Here is a 24,232-nt window from a genome sequence, read left to right on the forward strand (position 1 = left end):
GCTAGGCACATTAGAAAACTCATCCCACGTGCCAGCCCTATCTCTTACGGATATTGAGGGATTATCTGAAAGACCGCTCCGTGTTCTATGAGACCCTGGAGGGCTGAGGAGGATGGAGACCACGTCAGGAGTAGCACAGAAATCCATCCTAGGGCCGCACCTCTGCAGCGAATCCTACGATAGTCTGTTGAGACTCGATATGTCCGAAGAGTCGCGCCTGGTCGGTTATGCAGACGACATGGCCGCCTTTGTTGCCGGACGAACTGTTGAACAGGCGCAAAGCAGACTTGAATGGATGACTGCTCACGGCTTCAGTCTTGCTCTTGAAAAAACCGAAGTAGTCGTCTTGACCAGAAAGAGAATCCCGAACAGCGCAGTCGGTTCTGCTCTATGGCGCAGAGGCATGGGCTGATGCCCTTGACAAGGAGGTGCATCGTAAGCGCCTTGCTCAAGTGCAGAGAGGGGAGCTCTGCGATTAGCGTCTGCTTAATCAACTTCTAAGCGGGCATGGAGATTTTCAGTCTTACCTGCACAGGATTGGGAAGGCGCGATATCCTGATTGTCTGCTCTCCAATGGAGTGCCAGACGACGCTCATCACACCTTTTCTCAGCAGCTTTATGCAGACACATGGGAGCTTTCTCCAGACAATATTGTCAGAGAGATGCTGAAGAGCGCTGGCAGTTGGAATCGTGTTCCGCATTATGTTCGAGCAATTGTTATTGCGAAGAAGATTGAACTCGACCGGCGGAGGGACCGGATGGTAAGGGGTTTCCTGAACTAACAACTCCCTTCCTCCCCTCCCGTTGGTGGAAGGGACTTGAAGGCTCGCAAATTCGGGAGAGCGGAAGGGCTAGCCCGAAGTAGTGAGTCAAACGGTTCCAGGCTAGTACTCTGATGATAGGAAGGTGTTTAGTAGGTAGTCCGACAGCGTACTGTTGGGGGAGTCCAAAACTCTGTGCGCATTCACCTGTCCTACTCCAAAAAGAAAAAAAATGACTAACATACTTTCAAAGCTCCCTAGATATTGCCATTTTTGTTCTCAATTACGACGGACAGTTTCTAGTTGGGGAGTGAAATAAGTTTAAGGTGTAAGCCCATTCTATTTTGATGTTAACTGGGGCTGGGTGTCCTGAATTTCTTTGTGAGTTCCTTTTGTGAAGTACGTCTGTATATCTACAAATATGTGGATCAGTCTGGAAAAGTCGGGGAAATACTTTCGACTTTATTTTTTTAAATAGATCACTCAATACCAACAAAGCTCAAATTGAATCCTTTTCAAGCTGCTCATCTCAATTATGTTTTTTTGTTGCATCATTATTCCTGTTTCTCAGTTAGCTCCTTCTGTATTATCAGCTTTTCGTCTGAAGCTCTTTCAGGACTCCGTTGAGCAAATTGCTCATCGAAACATGAATGCCTGGATCAACCATGTAGGATATAGATAATTTGGTTAAAGCCTCATTTATTCGCCGGACTATGGGGAATTCAATATTGCTTCCTTTGTGAATTTTCGGATAAGGTTTGCAGGTTTGCAATAGGGTCATCATTTTTTCATAGAATTGAACAAAGCCGACATGGAAAAATATTTCCCTAATCTTCTCCAATCATATTTCGAATATATCCTCAGCATAAGCATGTATTCGCTGTCACGAAGAATCTCACAGTCGAATTATGGATGAAAAATTCACTTAGGTCCCGTCAAGGACGAAACATACACATTCAAAGATTACATAGTATTGATTTTTTTCTAGACAGAATTCTACTTCTTTTTATTATACCGAGGAGGGTTCACCTCTAAAAGCTGCGACCCCACATTATACCGACGCGAACATGGCGAATTCTCTCCTTGTAGTGAACTCTGACAATTCCATTTCTCTCCTTGGTTGCCATTTTGACTACATCACTTCCAAGTGATGTAATCGACTCACAATCAATTGATGTCATTAGAATTGTATCGCACTTAAGATTCACAACGTGGATTGAATCATCCCCTGTGTCTGTCCTCCATAGTCAGCAGGATTGGAATCCGAGGATGTGTAAGATGTGTACTACGACGTGGATAGAAGTGAAGTTCACTTCAAGGCTCAGGCGCTAGATAATTTCGCTCATGGTTTGTTATTTCGATGATATTACAAATTTATGGAAATCATTTCAATCTTGAGAAGAGCCACCCCTTCTGGGTGCTTGTCGAAGTGAAGGATTAGTTTGTTTTGATTGGGGTTTCTTACTGAAGACAGTTTGCAGAAAGGATAAGGATTGATGGTTGTTATGGGATGTGATTTGCTGAGTTAATAGAAGGACATCGAATCATTAGGGAATGGATCGGATTAAGTATCTGCTGGCGATACCCTTACAGGCTGGTACGACTTTGTGTAAGTATAAAAAGGAGTTGAGATGAATGATAAACCGTACAGAGGTGGATGGTTCGAAAGTTTTCCAATTATATTGGAAGCTTCAGGATAATCAAATTAGTAGAAATTGATTTTTGGGTACCTATGAGTACTTTGCGTTCGGGAGGTAGATCTCAATTGCAGTCACCGTTCAGGTTTGCTTCCCGTGAAAGGTGTTCGGGTAGTCGCACCCCGGGACCCCCACCGGTCCGAACAATTTGCTGGTACCATCGTAAATTCGGGTGGTCAAAGGGTAGTATAGGTCCCGGGGCGAAACGTGGATTGGTACCCACGATGGAGCATAAAACCTGGGAAATGCCTGCTGAACCAACACCAACAGCTCTACTACCAAACCCTATCTCCACCTCCACGTGGTGACCGCTGGGAGCTCTTTCTTGACGAAAAGCTGCAGACGGAGAAGGATGAAGGCGAGTCTCCCGCGCCTAAAAACGGGACAAATTGTACCAACTGGTCCTCCAGGTTGGGGTTTGGGTAGGGCTGACAACCCTACACGGAAAACAACCGTTACGAAGCCACAACAGGAGCCTCGGATAGGACGGATATTAAAACGACGGACCCGGCAACGACAAAGGAACAACGATTTGCGCATTTTCTCATGGAACGTGCGCTCCCTGTACAGAGATGAAGCTGATAAGCAGCTAGCCGATACCCTGTCCCAATACAGGGCTGATGTAACTGCGTTGCAAGAGATGCGATGGACAGGGACCGGTTTCCTGGAGAAGAGCCACTACACCATATATTATAGCGGCCATCCAGTAAACCATGTGCTCGGAGTAGGTTTCTTAGTCAGCCAAAAAATGAAACCTGCTGTTATCGGCTTTGAAAGTATAAGCGAACGGCTATGCACTCTGCGCTTGCGAGGCAAGTTTAGAAATATAAGCCTCATAAACGTTCACGCCCCTACAGAGGAGACTGCAGAGTCGGAGAAGGATACCTTCTACGAGGCAGTAGAAAGAACCCTCGAAGCCTGTCCCAGATATGATATCAAAATCATACTTGGGGATTTTAACAGCCAAGTAGGGAAGGAGCCCGTATTCAGGCGATACGTTGGCTCCCATAGCTTACACGAAAAAACAAATGATAACGGACTGCGGACTATTCAATTAGCAGGGTCACACGAAATGGTTGTTGGAAGTACCTGGTTTGCGCGGAAAGCGGTCCACAAACATACGTGGGCCTCTCCAGACGGGACCACTTTCAACCAAATTGACCACATGTTGATCGAACGCCGCCACCTCTCAGCCTTGATGAATGTCAGAACATATAGGGGGGCCAATATAGACTCGGATCACTATCTCGTTGGCATGGTGCTCCGAGCTCGAATAACAATAGCACCTAGAATCCCCTCTGACAATCAGGTGAGAGTGAACACTGAAGCCATCCACAACACAACCCTCCGCGACACCTACAAGAGGGAAATGGATGCCGCAATAACCGCAGTCAATAGAGGACCTGGAGATGAAGCATCAACTAATGATCTTCACAACCACCTGAAGAACGTTATCATGGATACGGCCACAAATATACTTGGCCCCAGCCGCAAAAGGAGTCGGAACGGCTGGTTTGACGATGAATGTAAGCTAGCAACGGAACGGAAGAATGCCGCATACCGAGTAATGTTGCATTCTCAAAGAACGCGGGCACGCGCAGAAACTTATCACGAACTCCGTCGAGCGGAGAAGCGACTTCACAGACGGAAAAAGGAAGCCTGGGAGAACCAACAAGTCCGTGAACTAGAAAAGTACAGGGAGCAACCGCACCAGGCGCGGAAGTTTTACCAACAAGTCAGCAGGATGAAGCCTTATACACCTCGATGCTCATCCTGCCGAGACAAAGAGGGAAATCTGATTTCCGACAGAATGGGGATATTAGAGCGATGGGTTGAGTACTTTGATGAGCTACTGAACAACCAGAACATCGGCGAGTTGGAGGTCCCGCCAACTGAAGACGACGGACAAATACTGCCACCACCAAGTTTAGGAGAAACAGTCCGTGCAATTCATCGGCTAAAAAATCATAAGTCGCCAGGAGCCGATGGAATTACAGCCGAATTGGTTAAATATGGAGGCGACCAGTTACACCAAGTGGTTCATCAACTTGTGCTCAAGGTATGGGACAGCGAATCAATGCCTGACGATTGGCAGCGAGGCATAATCTGTCTCATACATAAAAAGGGAGATATCACACAGTGCAGCAATTATAGAGGTATCACGTTGCTGAGTACCATCTATAAGATATTCTCCACTATCTTGCTAGGCCGGATAGCCCCATACGCCCAGAACATCATTGGCCCATACCAAAGAGGCTTCACTCCAGGCAAATCAGCAACAGATCAGATTTTCTCTCTGCGGCAGGCGATGGAAAAACTGTTGGAATATGGACAACAGTTGCACCATCTGTTCATCGACTTTAAAGCCGCCTATGATAGCATAGCCAGGGTAAAACTGTACACGGCCATGAGGGAATTCGGTATCCCGACGAAATTAATAAGACTGACTAGGCTGACCCTGACCAATGTGCGAGGCCAGATAAAAGCAGCAGGATCACTCTCAAGACCATTCGACATCAACAACGGTCTACGACAAGGGGATGCGCTATCATGCGTCCTCTTTAACCTGGCCCTCGAGAAGGTGATCCGTGATGCTGAAGTGAATGCAAGAGGTACGATCCTCTTCAAGTCCACCCAACTACTGGCCTATGCTGACGATATCGACATCATGGGAAGAACCACCCGAGACGTTCAAACTGCCTTCATCCAGATCGAGCAGGCGGCGCGAGATCTTGGGCTGCACATCAATGAAGGCAAGACAAAATACATGGTGGCAACGTCAGCACCGAAGACGAATCAACCAACAACATCAAACCGCACTGGTCAAACACAAACACGAACAAGAATAAGGATAGGAGAATACAACTTTGAGACCGTTGACAATTTCTCCTATCTAGGGTCGAAAATCACAACCGATAACAACTACGATGATGAAATCCGCGCACGGTTGTTGTCAGCCAACAGAGCCTACTTCACACAACGTCTCACCATAGGGTCAAAGCTCTTACTGTACAAGACTATGATCTTGCCAGTCCTCATGTATTCCTCGGAAACTTGGGTTCTTAGCAAGAAAAATTGCGAACTCTTAGCCGCGTTCGAGAGAAGAATCCTCCGAAGAATTTTTGGCCCCCTACATGAGGATGGACGATTCCGTAGCCTACACAATGACGAAATCTATGAGCGATACCATGACCGTCCGGTTGTGGATAAAATCCGGCTCAATAGGTTACGGTGGGCGGGTCACTTAATCCGTATGGATGAAGATGATCCCACCCGGAAAGTCTATAAGGGCAATATCTATGGTAGGAAAAGAAGACGAGGCAGACCCTGCCTAAGATGGAGCGATGGCGTGGGCCAGGACGCCAGACAGCTTTTAGGGATATCGAATTGGTGGACCTCGGCGCAAAACCGGGATGTCTGGAGTTCCTTATTAAGGCAGGCCTAGACCGGATACCGGTTGTTGCGCCGTTGATGATGATGATGATCGTAAATTCGGGGCGCAAGCAACTAAATGTATCACCGGCTGCAACTTCAATACAAAAAACTAGGCTCGTTGGATGCCTCGGCGGCGTCTACCCGAAGCGCAGTAACATGTCGCCTTAAAATTTTCGACACTCTGAGGAGACGTTGCTTTTTGGTCGACACACGCAGAACTTGCGACTGGCTGCAGCGGACTCTTCTCCCATTCGCACTTACGGCTCCAGGCACGTGGACGTGAGTCTCGGATTACGTTTTCGTGGCGATTCGTTTTGGCGGGCATTAGCACCCCCATTTTAGGCGCAGACGTCCTGTGTTACTATGGGTTGTTGGTGGACCTGCAGAATAAAGCCTTCATAGACCCCGTAATATTTTAAAAGTCATCAGGAAAAAAAATCCATTGCGCAAACGACACTCTTTCCATTGTTTTCAAAGACCATCGCAATCGCGCACTCCTCCAAAAATATCGTAACATCACCACTCAAAGTGGTTTCTCCCAGCTGGTTAAGCACGATGTCCAGCACCACATCAACAATACCGGCTCCCCAATCTTCTCAAAGGTGCGTCCCCTATCATCCCAGAGGCTAGCTGATGCAAAAAAAGAGTTCGATGAAACAGGTTATATGTAGACTTTCCAATAGCTGTTGGTCGTCTTTACTCTCTAAGCCTAACGGCGAATGGAGGCCTTGCGGAGATTACAGGCATCTGAATGCTCAGACAATTCCCTGCCGTGTTTTCACGACTTTGGATCTGGTCAAAGCGGATCACCGAATCCCTGTAGCACCCGAAGACATAACAAGAACGGCTATTTACACACCTGCAACACAGTCTCCTTAGATTAGGTTACTTCACCGTGTTTTACGTGGGTACCTGTCTCTTGGACTCCCACGGTCCTCTTCCAACACGGACTGATTTTGTGACCACAATCAGAGCCCCGCCACAGCAAGCTACGACGGTACTAGTCTATACAGAGCGCATGGCCCAGCATTCATACTGGTGGGTGCAAGGGCTACCTAAATCTCTACCGAACTAAGGAGTACGGTACCAGTGTTGAAACGCAACACCACGCTGAGTCCCGAAGGTCTCTGTTCGCTTGAACGCAACCACAACCCTCATGAAGCTCCCACTAGGGGGCCCTCCGCAAACAACCGAGCTGAACGTACATACAACAGGAGTTCACTTAAAATATGTGAACTCAGGGGTTATCCCAGTTCCCATGATACCAGTATACTCCTGGTAAAGTTTTGTGACCTATTGCCACTTCAGATGAGTCCGCGTGCAAACTCGGGTCTGATCGCCCTAATTACGCCTTTGGAGAATTCTCCTACTGCACCAAGGTCGGCAAACCAATGTCATACAGCGTCTCCCGGTGCCACCACTATGGAAGTTCTCCTCGGCCACTTGGTTTTCTTCCGGCCGACAGAGTTGCCACCTCGTCTTCCTCACCGCCACCTCTGAGCACCTCCTTAAACTGGGTGAAGCCTTTCATTCAGGGGGTAGACGACTCTGGGAGGAAGAGTGAGTGCCCCGGCGGTTTTGGTATCCGCCAGTACGCGTTTGCAGCGGAGTAACCCTGCCGCGGGAACTCTTTGCTTCCAGCTGGATCGAGCGACGCTTGAAACCCACTGCACTTTCCTGACAGCACCGAGCAATGAGTACGCCCAATGGACATGCAGACAACTAAAACCGCATTAAGTGTGTCTGTTGGAGGTGTCGACAGCCGAGCAAGAGCTCGAAAGGCAATGAGGTCGGCGAGGAAGAGGGATTTTTCTCAGTCCAGTTTAACTTCGCAGCGTTCTCCGGAAAAACACAGGCAAGCCGAGCTCCATGACAAATTTTGCTGTGAGCTTTCCAACTAGGACAGAATGGAAGATCGGTGATGTGCTGTAAGGTAATAACCTTGTGGGTTATAATACATATTTAATTCAATCATGGATTGATGTGGAACCGGTGCGGGGATTTTCTCGGATACACACATTGCAGTCTAGTCTTACGGTCTCCCAGGATTCGGTAGTGTATTCCTGGCGATACTGGTGTCCTGTCGATGACTGGGGCATGATTCGAGTCCCAGGCAATACATAGTCATTCTGACCGACAGCCAGGTGGCGATTAAGGCTTTGTACTCACTGACGACGTGGATTTCCAGTCGTGGGAACACAGAGGACAATAGCAGCCCGACGAATTAGCCAGATGTTCTCCGTATCAATCCAAGGTACTTAACCATTACTTTGAATTCTATAATCAACTCGCTGATCGATACGGAACGCAGAGTCAGGATTCTTCCTACGCAAGGCTGCATAACAGACCACCAGCGACTTTCCCAACATGCTGAGTTTAAACAGAGTCCTGCAAGATGCATTTCAGAGGTCTAGTCTTAAATTGGGTCCCTATGATCACGTAATCTCCGCCTTCCTCTGGCCCTCCAGCGTCTCATAGACCAGGGAGCGTTCTCTCAAATAATTGCTCAATATCCGCAAAAGGTAGTCCGGCGCGTGGATTTTTTTCATTTCTAGTATATCTAGCATATCTGCAATCTTATGGAATTGATGGTATTTCTGACATGAAGCGTTACGAGGAGCACTATCTGTCGAGATCAATGCTAGATGCATCAGCTCGATGAACAGGATCCACAACCTTCATGGCAGCATCCACTGTGAATATCTCTGCTCTGAAGCTGAATTGTCTCGGGAATAATTCCCCGCCAGAAGGTATCACTTTGTTGAGTCTATTCCTTATAAGCTTTTCAGCAATTTCCACTTATTTGCATGAGTCTTGCCCCATTCCAGCGACAGGTAAGAAGCCCTCTCTTCAAGTAAACATTGAGTCGGTGAAACACCAGTTTATGTACCACCCCGTTTGGCGCCTTCCTATTTTTCATAAAAAGGACTAACTCTTTCCGTTCTTTCATAGTGAAAAGTGGGAAAGCCTTGGCATCTTCGAGGAACTTGATCCGTAGGCAACTATATTCCCACAATTTGACATTAAGGGAACAGGGTTTCCACATGGCCTGGATTTTTCGGGTTTATAACGGAGTTCCCATGGATTTAAATCCACTTCGTTAGCCAGCTCATGCCAAAGCTGATTTTATGACAACGCCTCCGCAGGTCTGCAATTTCTGACCTCCAGGTGGGAGATCAAGTTTTCTTTCTGAGCTGCTATATGTGAGTAGCACATGGAAAGCGGCCACCACTATCGCTTGAAAGCTCCAAGTCTTTGTCAACACCTGTCTGTGTCGTATCATTGGGGTACGCTGACCTGGTGCTACTACATATGAAGAAATTGGCCTGTGCACAGACCTGAGACCTGTAAACATTGTGATCTGAAAGCAGAAAGGACAGTACATAGATCACACATTAAGGAGGGGTGAGAATAGCATTACTGGCCATGCCATACAGTGGAATCATCTCTCCCAAGATAGCGCAGAACAATAGAAAAGGATTGCACGCTTCTCAGGATATCGTGGGGGAAGCTAAAGCGCATTTCAGGTAACCGCGAACAATGGCGCATAGGTGTGGCTTACGGGCTATACCCCACCAAGTTTATAAATGGCAACCATATATGTATACACATAAGGTTGTGCGATTCTGTAGCCTATATAACGGCGAAATGTGGATAAAATCCAGCTCAATAAGTTTCGGTGGGCGGATCACTTAATCCGTGTGGGTGAGGGTGATCCAGACCGAAAAATTTGTAAAAAAAGAAGACAGAATGCAGACCCTGCCTGAGAGGAACGATGGAATAGTTCAAGACGCCAGACAGTTTTTAAGGACATCGAATTGGTGGACGTCAGCGCAAAATGGGAATGTCTGTGGCTTCTTATTAAGGCAAACCTAAACCGGATACCTGTTGTTATGCCAATAATGATCATTTTTCATCGACGGCTCAAAGATGGTCTGTGGAGAAGCCTGTTGACGGCTGGGGCTTGGTACAAATTCCAAGCGTAGAATAGTCATTCTGGCTGACAGCCAAATGGCAATTAAAGCCTTGTTTTCAGTGTTATCCAGGCTGGCGGGGCAGTGTAATCTCCTCTGGTTCCCCGGTCATAAGAATATAGAGAGGAATAAGCGGGCTGGTCAAACGTGGCACTGCTCTTGACAACCCCTGGGTAAACGCTGTCGACGCCACGCTGGCGACTACCAACGACTTGCGACAAGCCGGGGAAGCCCTACTTTAAAAAGATATTATCGCGAAAGCTGTTGGGCCAGATGCATGGCAGGATTACAGCAATCTGCACAAGTCTAAGGGGGGGGGGGGGGGTGTGGGCAAACCGTTGAACTCGGCTATAATTCTCATTGCTGAAATTGTGGACAGGAGGGAGAAACCCTCAGACAATTTCTTGGAGCCAGGCTGCAAACACTAGGTCAACAGCTCTTTGAACACTTCAACGAGATTTCTAGTTGCAGAGTGGCTCTGAAAATCTGTGACCTCCGGATTCACTCCTCTCGCCTTTCCCGAAGCAGTCGTGTTTTAAGGAGTTTGTCACACCAAAATGTCTCACCAGCCCGCTAATTGTCCTCGGATACTAATTCCTCCTTAGATGAATTAGAAGAGTCCGCCGATGGTAATGGTTTCGACTCTTCTACAATTTCCCTGGACTTTGCTTCCTCCAAAATACTTTTCAAGTCCGGTCCTTTGGCTACTGATACTTAGGAAGGCAACAATTATTTACTGCGTCCATTTGAAAGAAATTTCATCACTTACTTCATTTGCCGGGCCTTCTTCTTGGTTGACGCAACCAAGGCACGAAATTATCGAAAAGTTCATTTTGCCAACGTCGCCTTCAGTGCGATTCAGCTGCTGGGGGTCATTGCTTTTAATCACAGCCGTTTCCGATTTCATGCTGATCACTAAATCCGAGGCGGCTTGTGATTTCTAAAGAAAACAAGGCATAATTTCATTAACTGCAAACGTTTACGGATTTTTTATTACATTCTCTTTCTGAGAGGGGATATGGCAGCTTTTTCCATTAGTACTTGGTAGACTTCCATTCAAAAGGTTCTCTGCTTCCGGTCCGGAGTTCACTTGAGCGAGAGGATGTTGCTGTGATGGATCATCATCAACGGCGCAAAAACCGGTATCCGGTTTAGCTCTGCTTTAATAAGGAACTCCAGACTTCCTGGTTTTGCGTCGAAGTCCACCAATTCGATATCCCTAAAAACTGTCTGGTGTCATGACCTACGCTATCATTCCATCTCAGGCAGGGTCCGCCAACGTCAACGATGTTGACTGAATTTGTCAAACTGTTGTCTCTTACCTTATCCGGGCTTCCATTGCCACAGTTTTCCCCAGAATTTTGTTTCTCCTCCTTCACCTTTTCTGGAATGTCCGTCTGATCGCAGCTTCCGTTCGAATAGATTGCTGTAGCTGGCTAAAAGGAAGAGGTGGAGTCAGTTACCAATTGAAGACCAAAGAGGACGAGTAGAACTGCCTACCTCCTTGTTGTAAAATGTTATTAGGACCTCTTCGCAACAGTTGCGGGTTTCAAGTTTGATGCTGCAAAGGGTAGGTAGGTAGGTATCAGTGGCCGCTCCGAGGAACCCAATTAGCGCTTTGGTGCGTCGTTTTGATGCCACAAGCTACTAAGACCGTGACTGTTATTATGGGAGCAGGCAGGCAGAGTCCATCCGGCTCGGATCTTCAGAGCCAGCCCGTAGCATTCACGAAGGAAAACAGTTCTCCCACCCTGCAGCTAGAAATCCCTCTGAGGTTCCCAAAGAATGGTTTACCCAGTGTCCGCAGCCTGACTCTAGCCAGAGCTGGGCAATTGCAGAGAAAGTGCATGAGGGCTTCCCTTCCTTCTCCGCAGCTTCTGCAATGCGAGTTGTAGGGTATGCCAAGCCTAGCGGCATTGTCCCCTATGGGCCAGTGCCCCGTGCAGACCGCCGTAATTTTGAAGATGCTGCAAAAGCGGAAAAGAGAATGGTCAGCAAAGCAAGATTAGCTATCAAAGAATAGATGTGAATACCTCAAGTCCTTTCTCGTCAGCATATCCATCAGATATTGCATCTTCTTCATTTGCCCTTCTTTCTCCTTGTTTTCTCAAGATTTTCGATCAACCCCTTCAGGCATGCTATGTATTTTTGCATATTAGCGATTTTCTGTTTGTTCTGCAAAAACATAGAAGTTCATTAAGGCTATTTCGATGGAAGTTTACTTTCCAAGAGAGAGATGTAATACTTCTGGGAACTACTGCGTGATTCTGGGAGCTGCTACTCAGAATTAGCCCAGGCAGAGTCTCGTTTAATATTTTATATTCCTCGAAAATAAGAAAATCAATCAGGATTCACTACATACGAAGAAAAAGCTCAGAAAGTTGAGGCAACCAAAAGAAATTTTCAACCCCGGGGGAGCCATATTTCTCAATCTTTCCAGTCTGAACTTCTTCACTTTCAAAAACTTTTTAATACACTTTCCCAACTACAGTAAACGATGAATAATTAACGCAGATACGTCTCCGCAAATACGGAATACCACAACATATTTTTCCTAATCTTGTCTGGAAAACTCAGATTTCATTGTTAATGTGTTCAACCAATGCAGGATTTTGCCTCAACTTTTAGCCTCGAAACTCGGTAAAAATTCTTATTAGACATTATTAAGCCATTATTTTAAATTAAACTCGAGGGGAGCGAAATTCACTGTAGCCTATGCAAATGGCCACACTTCGTATCCTTTCCATGCAAAAGGAGCAGGACAAACGGATCCGAAACTCCGGCACTTGCACGCATTCCTCCTAGGCTCCTAGTACAGAGTAATAATAAAATTCTTTAAAACAATGTCTTGGAATGTGTTCCTTTCTTCTTCCTCTGCCAGGATTCAACGAAGGGTCATGATGTCAAGCTTAAGTGCTTCATTGTACCTAGGCCTCAGGGTAACTGCTATTTTGTATTCTCAACTCGCAAGGATGGTGAAAAATGTATATGTACACTTGCTCCCACCTCGGGCCCAGGGGGTTGCGACGGGGTCTTCTTTGTCCCACAATTTTTTGCGGGGTGAAAAGTTCAGACTTGTGGAGCTGTGTCATTAGTAAATTATTGCAGTAAGTAAGCAAAATAGGATTAGAATTTTCCTACCCGCACTTGTGTACTTGTGGGCTTGTTTCCATACCATTCCCACAATATAATGTGCACCCCCAATGACTTGTCTATTTTCTTGACAATTATTCATGGCTGGGGATGTTCTTACTCGTATGTGTACATTGCAATTAAATGGAAGCAAATTAGTTCTTTTCGTGTCTGAAGGTGTTTTTCACGATGGTTTCTAGGACGTGTTTGGGTGTAATATGAGTTGGGTGTATATCCTTGGCTTTCCTGGAAGGGTCAAAAACATTTCTTAGCCTTTTAATTGTTTTGTGGTCGAGGTGAGTTAAGGAAGTTCATGTGCGAGAAGGAATCGATAATGTTCTGTTCTGGTCTACCTATTTTAATTCTGTAGAAGTTCCGATGCACGCATGCAAATGCTTACATTTCGAAAAAGGATATTTGACAATGGAATTTTTAATCGATTTTTGCTGCGCTTAGAAAGAAACTTCACACGAAAAATATTCGAGTGGGTCCTGACAAATCTCTATCTAGGCATGCATTAAGCCAGCATGCTAACCAGATCTTTTGTAATGATTGTTGTGGAAAAATTTGGTGGTACTGAAGTCTCGCGTTCATACAAACATACCTAATTTTCCCTTCTCCTGTTGCTACCTGTAAAACCAATTGAGGACCCAGAGCTGATCGCACAAATTCTCTATTTCAGGAGTATAGAAGGGTAGTATGTGTCTCAGGGTGTTACAGACTCGACACTGCAGTCCTCAACGAATACCTGGGTAATGCATGCTGACTTAGTACCTATGGTCTCACTACCAAATCTTACTCCTCCCTCCACTTTGGTAACCCTTTTGCAATGCAAAGCAGGATATGAGAGAGGGTGTAAAACAGAGATGAGCTGACTGGTCCTCCAGGTGGGAGGCTGACAATCTGTTTACAAAATACAATTGTTATTGAATTAGAAATTGACTCTCGGATCAGATCGGAAATTCAACGGTGACTACGGGAATGGAAAAAGGACCATGAGTTCGGAACCCAGAACGTATTTCAGAGAGAGAGAGAGAGAGAGATTCCGCGCTTCGAGTGAAAACTAAATTTTTCAACGTTTGGTTTATTAGCTTCTGTACATACGCTTCAAGGTAAGACAAGGACGGCTCAATAAAAGACGAATTCTATTGTCGCAATGAGTCAACATTATACTCGGCCATTTCAACGCAAAGTTCCGGGACGAGCTGGTTACTTTTCATGCCACAACCTCCACGACATATTTAATAAGAACGGATTCATTGATTTCGTCTGCAGCAGAAATATCAAAAATATCTTTGGCTTGCTTCCTTTACCGGAAGATCCACAAAAGGATGTGGGTTCCTGAAGATGTGGCGACGTTCAACTAGATTGATCAGGTCCTCATTGAGAAAATAGGTATCTAGCGTCTTTGACTTACACATCTAGCGTCTTTGACTTACGCTTATATTACAGGGCAAGTTGTCAGAGCGCCCATTATGTTGTCAAAGCAGTATTTCGACGCCGGTTAGCAAATAATGAGTGCACCCCAGCTATCAGATTCGATATTGAAAAGCTGCAGAAAGAAAAGAAATGGCATCACAATATACCGGAGCGCAGAAGAACAAATCTTGCAGACCTTGAATTGACACTATATGCCGATAGCATTGATGGAAACTGGACTCTTCTAAAAGACGCAATGAAGACTGCCACAGAGAAAACCATTGGTCACGAACTGCGGTGCCAAAGAAACGAATGATTTGACGAAGATTGCCAGCAGGCAATCGATGAGAAAAACCTTCCATAAAAGCAGTAACTAGAGTGACCCACGGTAGCCAAATGAGACAAATACGTGAAATTGATACGTACCACTGACAAAATCTACCGGAAGAAGAAGCATATAAATGAGATGAAGGCATACTTTAAGATCCGCCTACAAATTGATTTAAAGATTGACCAGAGGATTCCACCCCAGAACCATATTTTGCAAGGAATCAGCTGGAAATCAATGTGCCCACAATTTTGAGGAGCTACTCAATGCCATGATTCAGTCTCCCACATCGAAGAAGTGACCGCTGCATTTGTTCCGCTACCTACTCCCCACTCAAAGCGTTGAGAAACAACATAGCGCAGGATGTTTTTGGCTTGGATAAGCGAATGTGTTAATGCACAGAATGTTGGACTCCTGTAACGATACGCCGACGAACTACTAACAAAATACCTCCTTGTCGTCAGAGAACTAGGCTGGAACTGTTTATCACATTACCAAAGGCTGTCTCTCCCGCTCTCCTGCCTTCGGAGCCTTCAAAATCACAAATGAGAGGAGAGAGTAGAAAGGGAATTGTTAGTTTAAGGAACTTCATGCCAGTCAGTGCTTCCACAGGTTGAGCTTTATTTTCTTTGCAATTCGAACGTAGGGCGCAATAAGGCTTCATCTGTCTGTCACTTGTCTAGAGAGAGTTCCCGCCCATCTGCATCATTAATTTGTTGACGAACCCCATCCCGATTTTTAATGTATCGTTCACAATTTCATTGCAGAACATACGTCTACTTCGCCGCCCGCCCCCCCCCCCCCCCCTCCCCCCGCCGTTCTTCCAGAATCTTATCTGCTCATCAGGCTTTCGATTCAACCACAGATCTAAGTGAAGGAGCCCTGCAGTCCATCTCTCTCTTGACTTGTTTTACCAGTTAGCGTCTGTTGCTGCTCTTCACAGGCAATCATCTCCCTTGGGTCTTCTTGTGGTTACTCAAGGCGCTTACAATACATCTCCTGGGCATCTGTCAATATCTCCGCTTCGTAGAGCAGAATAGACTAAGTCGCACGTCGCCTGCTAAATATAAGATCCAATTGTTTGCCATTTGTTGATTAAAGGCTGGAATTCCCGCTGAAGCCTTGTCCACTGCGTCAATCCAAGGTATTTTACTCTTGGAACTGGACTATCACCTCGCCGAGCGATATGGGATGTTGAGTTAGAATCTTTTTTTAGTCAGTCTTAGTAGACTTATGTAGAAAGTACTCCAAAGGTCCGGTCCTAAAATCGACCCTTTTAATACTCCCAATTTGACCTCGATCCTCCTTTGGCTTTCTAGCGACTCGGTCGACTCTATCAGTCACCGGCTTTTCAGATAACTCATCAATATCCTCAAGGAATAGGCAGGTTCGTGGAATGACTAATGTGTAGCATGTTTTTCCATCTTACGGATTTAAAGGTCAAAAGTAGGAGCACTACCCGTTGAGATGGGCGGTTGTTTGCTTCAGCTTGATGGACCGCATCCATGACTAGCAGGGTAGCATCCACTGTGAATCCCTTTGCTCTAAAACCGAACTGTCTTGCAGATTAGTGACCGGGGTGAAAATTGCGGAAAACTGGGCCCGGGGTGAAAACTATGCAGGTCTATTCATTCATTCATTATTCATTTTTTCATTAAAATTGATATTCCATGTTTCCAATAAAACTCCGGGTCCGGGGTTTATTCCCCCTTCCGACCCCCCGTTTGTCAGGCTTGGCGTTAAGTATATAGTGTGGTCGGTATGTAGACAGCAGTTCATTACTTTGCCAATCAGCGAGAGCCTTGAAACCTTCCGGCGGGAAGGAAAAATGCCTGCTTTTAGGCAAGAGTCAAAGAACAATAGATTAGGCCGATGATGCAAAACTAGTTTGTATACCTCCACCGAGTTCTGTTGCCTTCTTGTAGAAGGTAGAAAAGTAGCAACCCACGCCTTCCACGCTGTTGTCATCAACCAGTAAGGGATGCGCAGGAAAAAATGCCCATACAATACCGACCGATTGCTCGGCATTAAGTGAACATGGTTTCCGCAAAGCCCTCATTTTTCGGGCTACCAGTTCATAACTGACCCCTTACAGATCCCCATTCACTTCGTTGATTACGTTCTCCTGGCAGCAAGCTTTGATTTTGTTTCTCGATCTGAGTGATCTGTATTTTGTCATAGTGTTGCAGGAGGAGGTCCCGATCGTTTTAACGTTGTGCCAAAAAGCGCAGCTTATGACACTCTTTGCTTTATCACTTTTGGGCAAGTTGTTGAACATGGAAGCCTCACATGAGATATCACGAAGCTTGATTCCCAGATTCCAGTCCAGGTTAAGCAAGATCATAATTGTATAATGCTATGCACCTATGGAGATTTCCGATATAGTGGAGGATGTTTTGTATGAACAATTAAACACAGTTCGGGAGGGGACACCTAAAAATGACATTATGGTGGGTTCTGACAACATCTTCCTGCGACATGTGATGGGCATGGCTTGGTGGTGGTTATAATAATGGTGGTAGGTTTGGGAATTTCTGCAGGTTCCACCGCCTCGCCATTGAACACTTCGCTATCAGCGTTATGTGTAACCAAAGTGGTGTTTCAAATTCAACGCCGACCACTTATATGATCTAAAGAGAATTACCTTGCTGAGAATTTTGTGGGGTAGCTATTAGACGTTCTTCTCTCGGTCGCCACGCAAGTGTCGCGCTACATGGAATCGGATTGAAGAACATAAGGAATTGGACGCACGAACAGTGCTAGATTCACTTTCACTGCCTTATCTAAAATCTGTAAATGCTGTTATTTCAGCACCAAGGTCAAGTTGAGACTGTTCTGTGCTAATGCTCTCTCTGTGTTACCATATGGGAGTGGCAAATGGTAAGTATAAAATCATGATGGGGCGATTCAGAGGCCATTTATCTATGCACGTCACGTGCCCTATTCTCTTTCTAAATATTATCCAGGGGTTATTCGCCTAGCAAGAGGTGGGCCCTGAAAGCTGCAAACGATCTCCGAATGTGATGCCAATACTACCGGTCGCCACAAAGAAACTGCTGGAGATCTGCGACAGAATAGGCGACAGTAAAGCCCGGGACTGGACGGAGTACCGAATAATGCCCTTAAGTTTGCCATGAAATCCAGACCTGAGTTTTTCGAAGCGGCCATATACGAGGGATACTTCATGCGGCATGGCAGCGGCAGAAGCTGCTACTGCTGTTGGTAAAGCTCCAGGTGAACCATCCTCATACAGACCCATATGCCTTGTGTACATGTGGGCAAAATGTTAAATAATCTATAATAGATTACTCCCGGCTGTTGAGAGCCGAGCAGGTCTTTCAGATGGGAAGGATGTATTTCGTAAAGCCAGGTCAACCGTGCCATCATACTGGATTGGTCAAAGAATCACGGAAAGGGTAATAACAGCAAATGCTGCGTGGTGGTGACCCTGGACGTGAAAAATGCTTTCAATTCGGCCAATTAGAACCTAATACAGAAATGCTTGGCAATGATTTGTATTCGCGTCTATTTCGCTGCTATTGTCGACAACTATTTACTAGAAAAGGGACTCTGGTACGACAATGAAAACGAACCCCAGGAGTACATTGTCTTCGTTGGTATCCCACAGGGCTCCGTACTTGATCCAATGATGTGGAACTCCATGTACAACGATGTGCTCATTCTTCTGGTCTTGGAGGAAGTCACGGTGGTGGGTTATGTCGAGGACATAGCACTAGTTGTGGTTCTAAAGCATCTCGAAGATGTTGAGTTATACTCATGCGAAGCAATTAGTGCTAAAAATAAAAGCGGTCCTCATTACCAAGCGCCGTAAAAGAAATTATGCCTCCTATTCAAATTGGAGACTATATCACCACTTCCAAGCCAGCCATCAGATACTTGAGCGTGATGATAGATCCGAAGCTCATTTGTAAGCAACAAGGGCAGTATGTTTGCGTCAAAGCAGCCCTTGCAAATAAGACCTTGGCAAAGATGATGCCGAATATATGAGGGCCAAGGCTTACTTCTAGGTTGTAAGCTCGGTAGTGAGCTCGATCTTACTCTATGCAAAATTAGTTTGGAGAAAGGCACTGCAGTTCTCAAGACTCATAAACTGAGTGCAGTATGGTTCTAAGAGTGCGTTAAGCCTTTAGGACTGCCTCAGATGATACATCGATCATCATTTTGGGAATGATGTCAATTGACATCTTGGCAGATGATGTGACGAATACATACAATGAGAGCCTATCTCTCCTTTATTGAAGACGAAGAACGCCATAAGACAGGGATCTGTAAATAGATGGCAAGAGCATTAGGAACGCCCGGAAAAGGGTCGAAGGGCACACAGGCTCATCCTTGTCATCTAGGAGTGTTTGGAGAGACGAATCGGAAAAATTAGCTATCTTGCACAGTTTCTTGGGGGAATGAAAGATATCGTCAATACCTGTGGAGGTTTAAATTGGATACACCCTACCAGATTATCCAAACTGCACTGATTCCGTTCCGCGGTGGTTGGACGGGACATGGTGAAAGTCGACGGTGGTTTCACTGAGTAAAAAACCCACACGCTGCCACGTCTTGGCTAGGGTTTTTTAAAGATTTTTACTTCCTCAAAAAAATATCACATTTTAAGGAGGAGCGAAACTCTTTTGCTGGCTACGCCATGCAGTGGAATCGACTATTCCAAAGAAGCCAACGAGTGGATCTTCCCGCGAGCATAGACGGCAGAAGAGTGGACGAAGTGTGCGGGCGTCTAATGCGCATTTGAGGGAACCGTAAACGATGGTGTGTAGCTGTCGATGACGCGCGATGGGCCCCCAAGGGATAAATGGGAACCATATGTCTTTTTGAAAGCCGCAATGGCTGGCTCGAATGGCTTCTCCAATTTTAACTGTTGAACCAAGGTGAGGTTTGCCATTGTTCTTGCTGAGACTTCATCTAAGGAATGATTTTCGATTTCTTTAAAGCATTCGGTGTCAATTTTAGGCCAATACAAAAGCCAACTCTTCCTTGCTGCTCTTCCTTGTCCCTTCTTGGTCTTTCGGACTGGTAGAAATTTCGATCTTTCTAATATTCAGCGAACTATATATTTACATGTTTCAGAGACGGATCTCCACTATTTTCTATTTATTTTTCCTTCTGAGTTTTTAGAGATGTTCAAGGTCAACCAGGATCGATACAACACAATCCTTTTATTTTGAGCTCACTTTGTTTGTTGAACTGCATTTAGAGCTTTTTTCTATCAGGTTCGTCTTTTTGGTATACCTTCATTACATTTCAGTTTTGGCAACTATTTGTTGCATGCATTCTTTGCTGATCTCCTTGTCGAAGGAGCAACTAAGAGCCATCTGCGCTAGATGCCAATTTGAACCAAGTCTCTGTGTTCCTTCGGCGATTTATTGCCGGTTTACACCGGAGTAAATTGATATCTGACCTTAGATCTACTCTGGTAGCACGAAGACCAGGGTAATCCTCTGAAAGTGGACTTTGTTGAAAGTCCTTTTCAGGAATCCTGGAGGAGAGATTTTTGATCTCGTCATGGATTTGCTTCTTTCTAACCAGGTTCCAGTGTTCAGGAAAGGCCGAGATAGATGTTAGATTGGTGTCACATTTACTGGTTAAGCGTGTACTTGACACTTTAGATGGGATGACATTTTGGGCGGGTCTCCTTCCTATTTTTTGTACCTTAACTTTGTTAATGTCATAGTTCAAACAATTTGTTTTGAGGGCGATGTTGATTTGAGTTACCCCAGTTGGAGACGAGGAGAAAAGGGATGGGCTCACTTTAGGACTTAGTAGCCTGTATCATATACATTTTTAATACAATACATTTACATACATTTTATACAATTTTAATGGAAGCTATCGTGTAGCGGTTTTAGCAGGGCAGAACCAGTGCTATTTCCAACAAACATACATAAAAGACTCCTTTATATAAATTTCAACATCGTAATCCTTCGAACGAAGTCTGAGTATATTAATACCTCTCCTTCAATTTCATTTCATTTATCGTGAAATTTTGCGATTGCCAATTCTCCTCCCCATTTCTGTTGCCATCCATTTAGGCTTATGTACTTTAACTTCGCCCAAAAGGTTTCCTAGTAGGGAATCGATAGCTGAAGAGCTTGCATTTACCCACATTTTATTAGTTCCAAAGATCCTTATTTAACTAATAATGTAGTCAAATTAGGTTAAAATCTTCTGAAAGCCACAATTTGATTTAGCCTGGACCATTTTCTCTGAGAGGATGGCGAGCCATACTCAATATATTTTAGAACATTTCATGTGATACCATGTCGTCCTGTTACATAGTGCGGTTACTGCATTTATCCTGCACATGCTGTCCTTTAGTACCTAAAAAGATACTACTGTAACATGTTGGCAACTGACCAAATATGTAATGAAATCGTCCTATCGGTGAAAGCTCCTTTATAGGACCACTCATACAAGTTTATCCAAGTTTCTAGTCCTGTTTCTCGCCTCGCGATTTTCTTGACGAGATAATAGGCCGAAGACAATTCACATTATAAAACAGCTTGAACAGGACAACCGAGTGAATTAAGTATTCTCCACTTCAATTCAGGACTATTAAAAATTCCTATGCCCCGATCCCTTTCATAACGTGTCCACTAGCACGCGGGTAGCGCGTTGCAACCATCTCCCCAAAAACCAACCCCAGTGGTAACCAGCAATAATAAATTACTCTATTTATAATATAGATACAATTCTCACCACCTATCTAGGGATTTCGTACAAATGTTTTACATTAACAGCCGGGGCTGAATACATATCCCAATGTCCTGCTCCTGCTAGTGAGGTCCAATGGCTGAATCCAAAGGTCGTGGGCACCCGTTTTCCCACATTGGGCGCACATGTTCAAAAGTGGGCATGCGCCTCCCAGGATCCAACTGGCGGAATATCAAAAAGACACATTCTGGCTGCTGTCGTCGCCGTCTGACAGGATAGGTTTCGAATGCTGTTCCTTCCGAGGATTTTTCGCAGCTGCCTGTCTGTCCTGAGGAGATTAGTTAAAATTCATAAGAACGGGTCAATTGACTGATCACCTAATCCGCTACTGTCTAAGGTTAGTTATCGTATCAGAAGGGTCGATAAGTGTGTTTGGATACTCGTGGAAAGAAGACCATTATCCTGTCGACTGAGCAGGAAATCTGAGTAGCCCTGCCCTTGCCTTTCAACCTGATTAACCCTTTGGCCATCGGGTCCACGGAAGTTGAGTTAGAGAAAAATTTATGCCCATACTAGTGCCGGACAGAAAAAAGCTATCGGTCTTACCTCCGGAAGGAAGTGGGAGGGGTGTGTGTGCTAGTGTGACTTTTGCAGTGTACGAGCGCGTCATAATAAATTGGGTTACGCTCTAATTTTATCTATAAAGAAAAGTCAAGTGTCCCGCCGTGAAGTTCACAAGCGGAAAAGTATAGAATCGATATTCTTATTCCCGTTGCGTCTGCAGGAGCGATTGTGGCTCCTAATGGAATTTTTCGTCTCTGTTCGCTTTTATGGCTTTTGTGTTTGCTGGAGATGCCTCGGAAGGATGAAAGGAGTTTGCGGAGCTTAAGATAAAACGGCAGTTCTAAGCCCTCGCCGTCTCTAAACAGTGGTTTAATGAGTTGAGATGTCTTCTGAGTGTATGTTCGGGATAATCACGTGGCTTTTTGCGAAATCTGATGAATCCTTGGAATGAGTTTAATCCGGAGGAGCGAAGGAGCATGTGATGAAAAGTTGGAATAAAAGATTTCTCCCCCTCATTTCTCGTTAATGTGGTGATTCTCGGAAGTTGAAAGTGGTGACGGTGAGACTTGGGAAAATCTTCCGTTTGAGTATGTTCCTGTGAATCCAGGCCTGAGGGCGTACAAGGTTGAGGTAGTTCAGTGCAAAGCAGGATACAACTGACTCTGATTTTTTTGAGCTCGTCTTTCATATTTTCTGATAAAAGTTGTAACCTCAAACCAGATAGGAAAATCGTTCCTTCGAAATCAATGTGAGATTATAGAGTCGTGACTTTCATCGATGTATTGCGTTGGTCAAGTTCAACCTTTGTTCGAGTCGGAAAGTTATTTTGTAATGTCATGTCTGCTTTGTTCTATTACGGGCATTCTGACTGCAGGAAGGGTACATGCGAACGTGATGTACCTATATGGTACACACGCCCCAAGATTGGAGTTCAATTTAAAGCTAAACCTTGGAAGGAGGAAATGAGGAAAATTCCCTTCAGGAACCACCTGAATCCTTTCCTCCCAATAATAGTGCTCAGGGCCAACATCAATGCAAACATTTCTTAAGAACACAAACAACACACCTTCCAGACGAATATGCCCCAGATTCTTTATTGTCCTTTCTTTCATTCCTTTTTTCTCTCAGATGGATTCGGATATGAGTGGCCCGACGGCAACAATCACGATGACATCGACCAGAGTCTCAACGGTTACTATGCCTTCAGGAAGTGCGACACCAACGCGACAGCGACAGCAACATGACAACAATACCAGCGATTCTAGTAATAGTAAACGACCGCCACCCTTGCAACCTGTAAATGTCAGCGTTCAGGTTCAATCCGCCTCCGTGACGGTGAGCGGTAGTGACGCACAATATAGCGGTGTCGCAACCCTTGGCGTGAACACCCCATCAACGCCACGCATCGACATCAGCCGGGCATCGAGCTCATCGCACCATGAGGACAGCCGAGATAGTAGTCCGGATAATGTCTTTGAACAGGTGATGATTGGTGTTTTCTGTGTGTACAATTTTATGTTCGTTTGTTTTGAAAAAAGAAAAATTGTTAAAACTAACGCCAAAAGGTCGGAACCGGAACCCTACAGGAATCTATTGGTCTGGGCTTTCGTGAGGAGGGTGCCATGGATTTACGTAGCTCCACTGAGGAATTATACTTTATGGATCCTGAGCAGAAAAAGGAAGAACAGGAGAAATTGCAACAGGTAAAGATAGTAGTGAACATATGAGTGTGCGCCAGACGAATTGCTTAAAATGTTTGTTACACGTAGTTTTGAAAACATATTTGTCATGAAGTTTTAATAGTGATAGAAATTACAATGGATACTGGATGGCTGCTTCCTTTGTGGGACTTCTCATTTTTTAATTTAAAAACTTCCCCCAAAAAAATTAGCTGATCAGAATTCAGCCTTCATTAATAATTGCGTATAAGAAGGATGTTCTTGGGTGGTACTTTTTAGTCCTTATCATACACAAGCAGATTTTGGCCACCAACGTATAATAAGCTTCTGATAATTCTTTCCTCATTGAGCTAATGCAGTGCGATGGCGGAGAGTGGTTGAACGTTAGCCTCTCAATCTCATTGCCAGAGTTTGCATCTCGCTATGGTCATGGATGTTTATGTTTGTCTTTGTGTTGTTCGGTTGCTGTAGACTTATCACTTGCACAGCAGTTAGTATGATGATAATGAAGCTGAAGCATGGTCTCATTAAAAAACAAATAGGAACAAATAATAGCACC

General features: G+C 45.1%; 1 protein-coding gene across 11 annotated transcripts in view; it reads left to right on the forward strand.

The window, feature by feature from the left end:
* LOC119655928 (serine/arginine repetitive matrix protein 2) overlaps nt 1-24,232 on the forward strand; it is a 69,155-nt gene that overhangs the window by 17,159 nt on the left and 27,764 nt on the right. For 6 of the 11 annotated variants that reach the window (XM_038062102.1, XM_038062105.1, XM_038062101.1 and 3 more), the window contains exons 3-4: nt 23,123-23,476; nt 23,560-23,697. In XM_038062102.1, coding sequence (XP_037918030.1) covers nt 23,123-23,476; nt 23,560-23,697 — 492 coding nt within the window. The other 5 variants (XM_038062110.1, XM_038062111.1, XM_038062109.1 and 2 more) reach the window with 5 other exon arrangements.

This window comes from Hermetia illucens, chromosome 4 (genome assembly GCF_905115235.1).
Source record: "Hermetia illucens chromosome 4, iHerIll2.2.curated.20191125, whole genome shotgun sequence".
In the NCBI taxonomy this organism is placed as follows: Eukaryota; Metazoa; Arthropoda; class Insecta; order Diptera; family Stratiomyidae; genus Hermetia; species Hermetia illucens.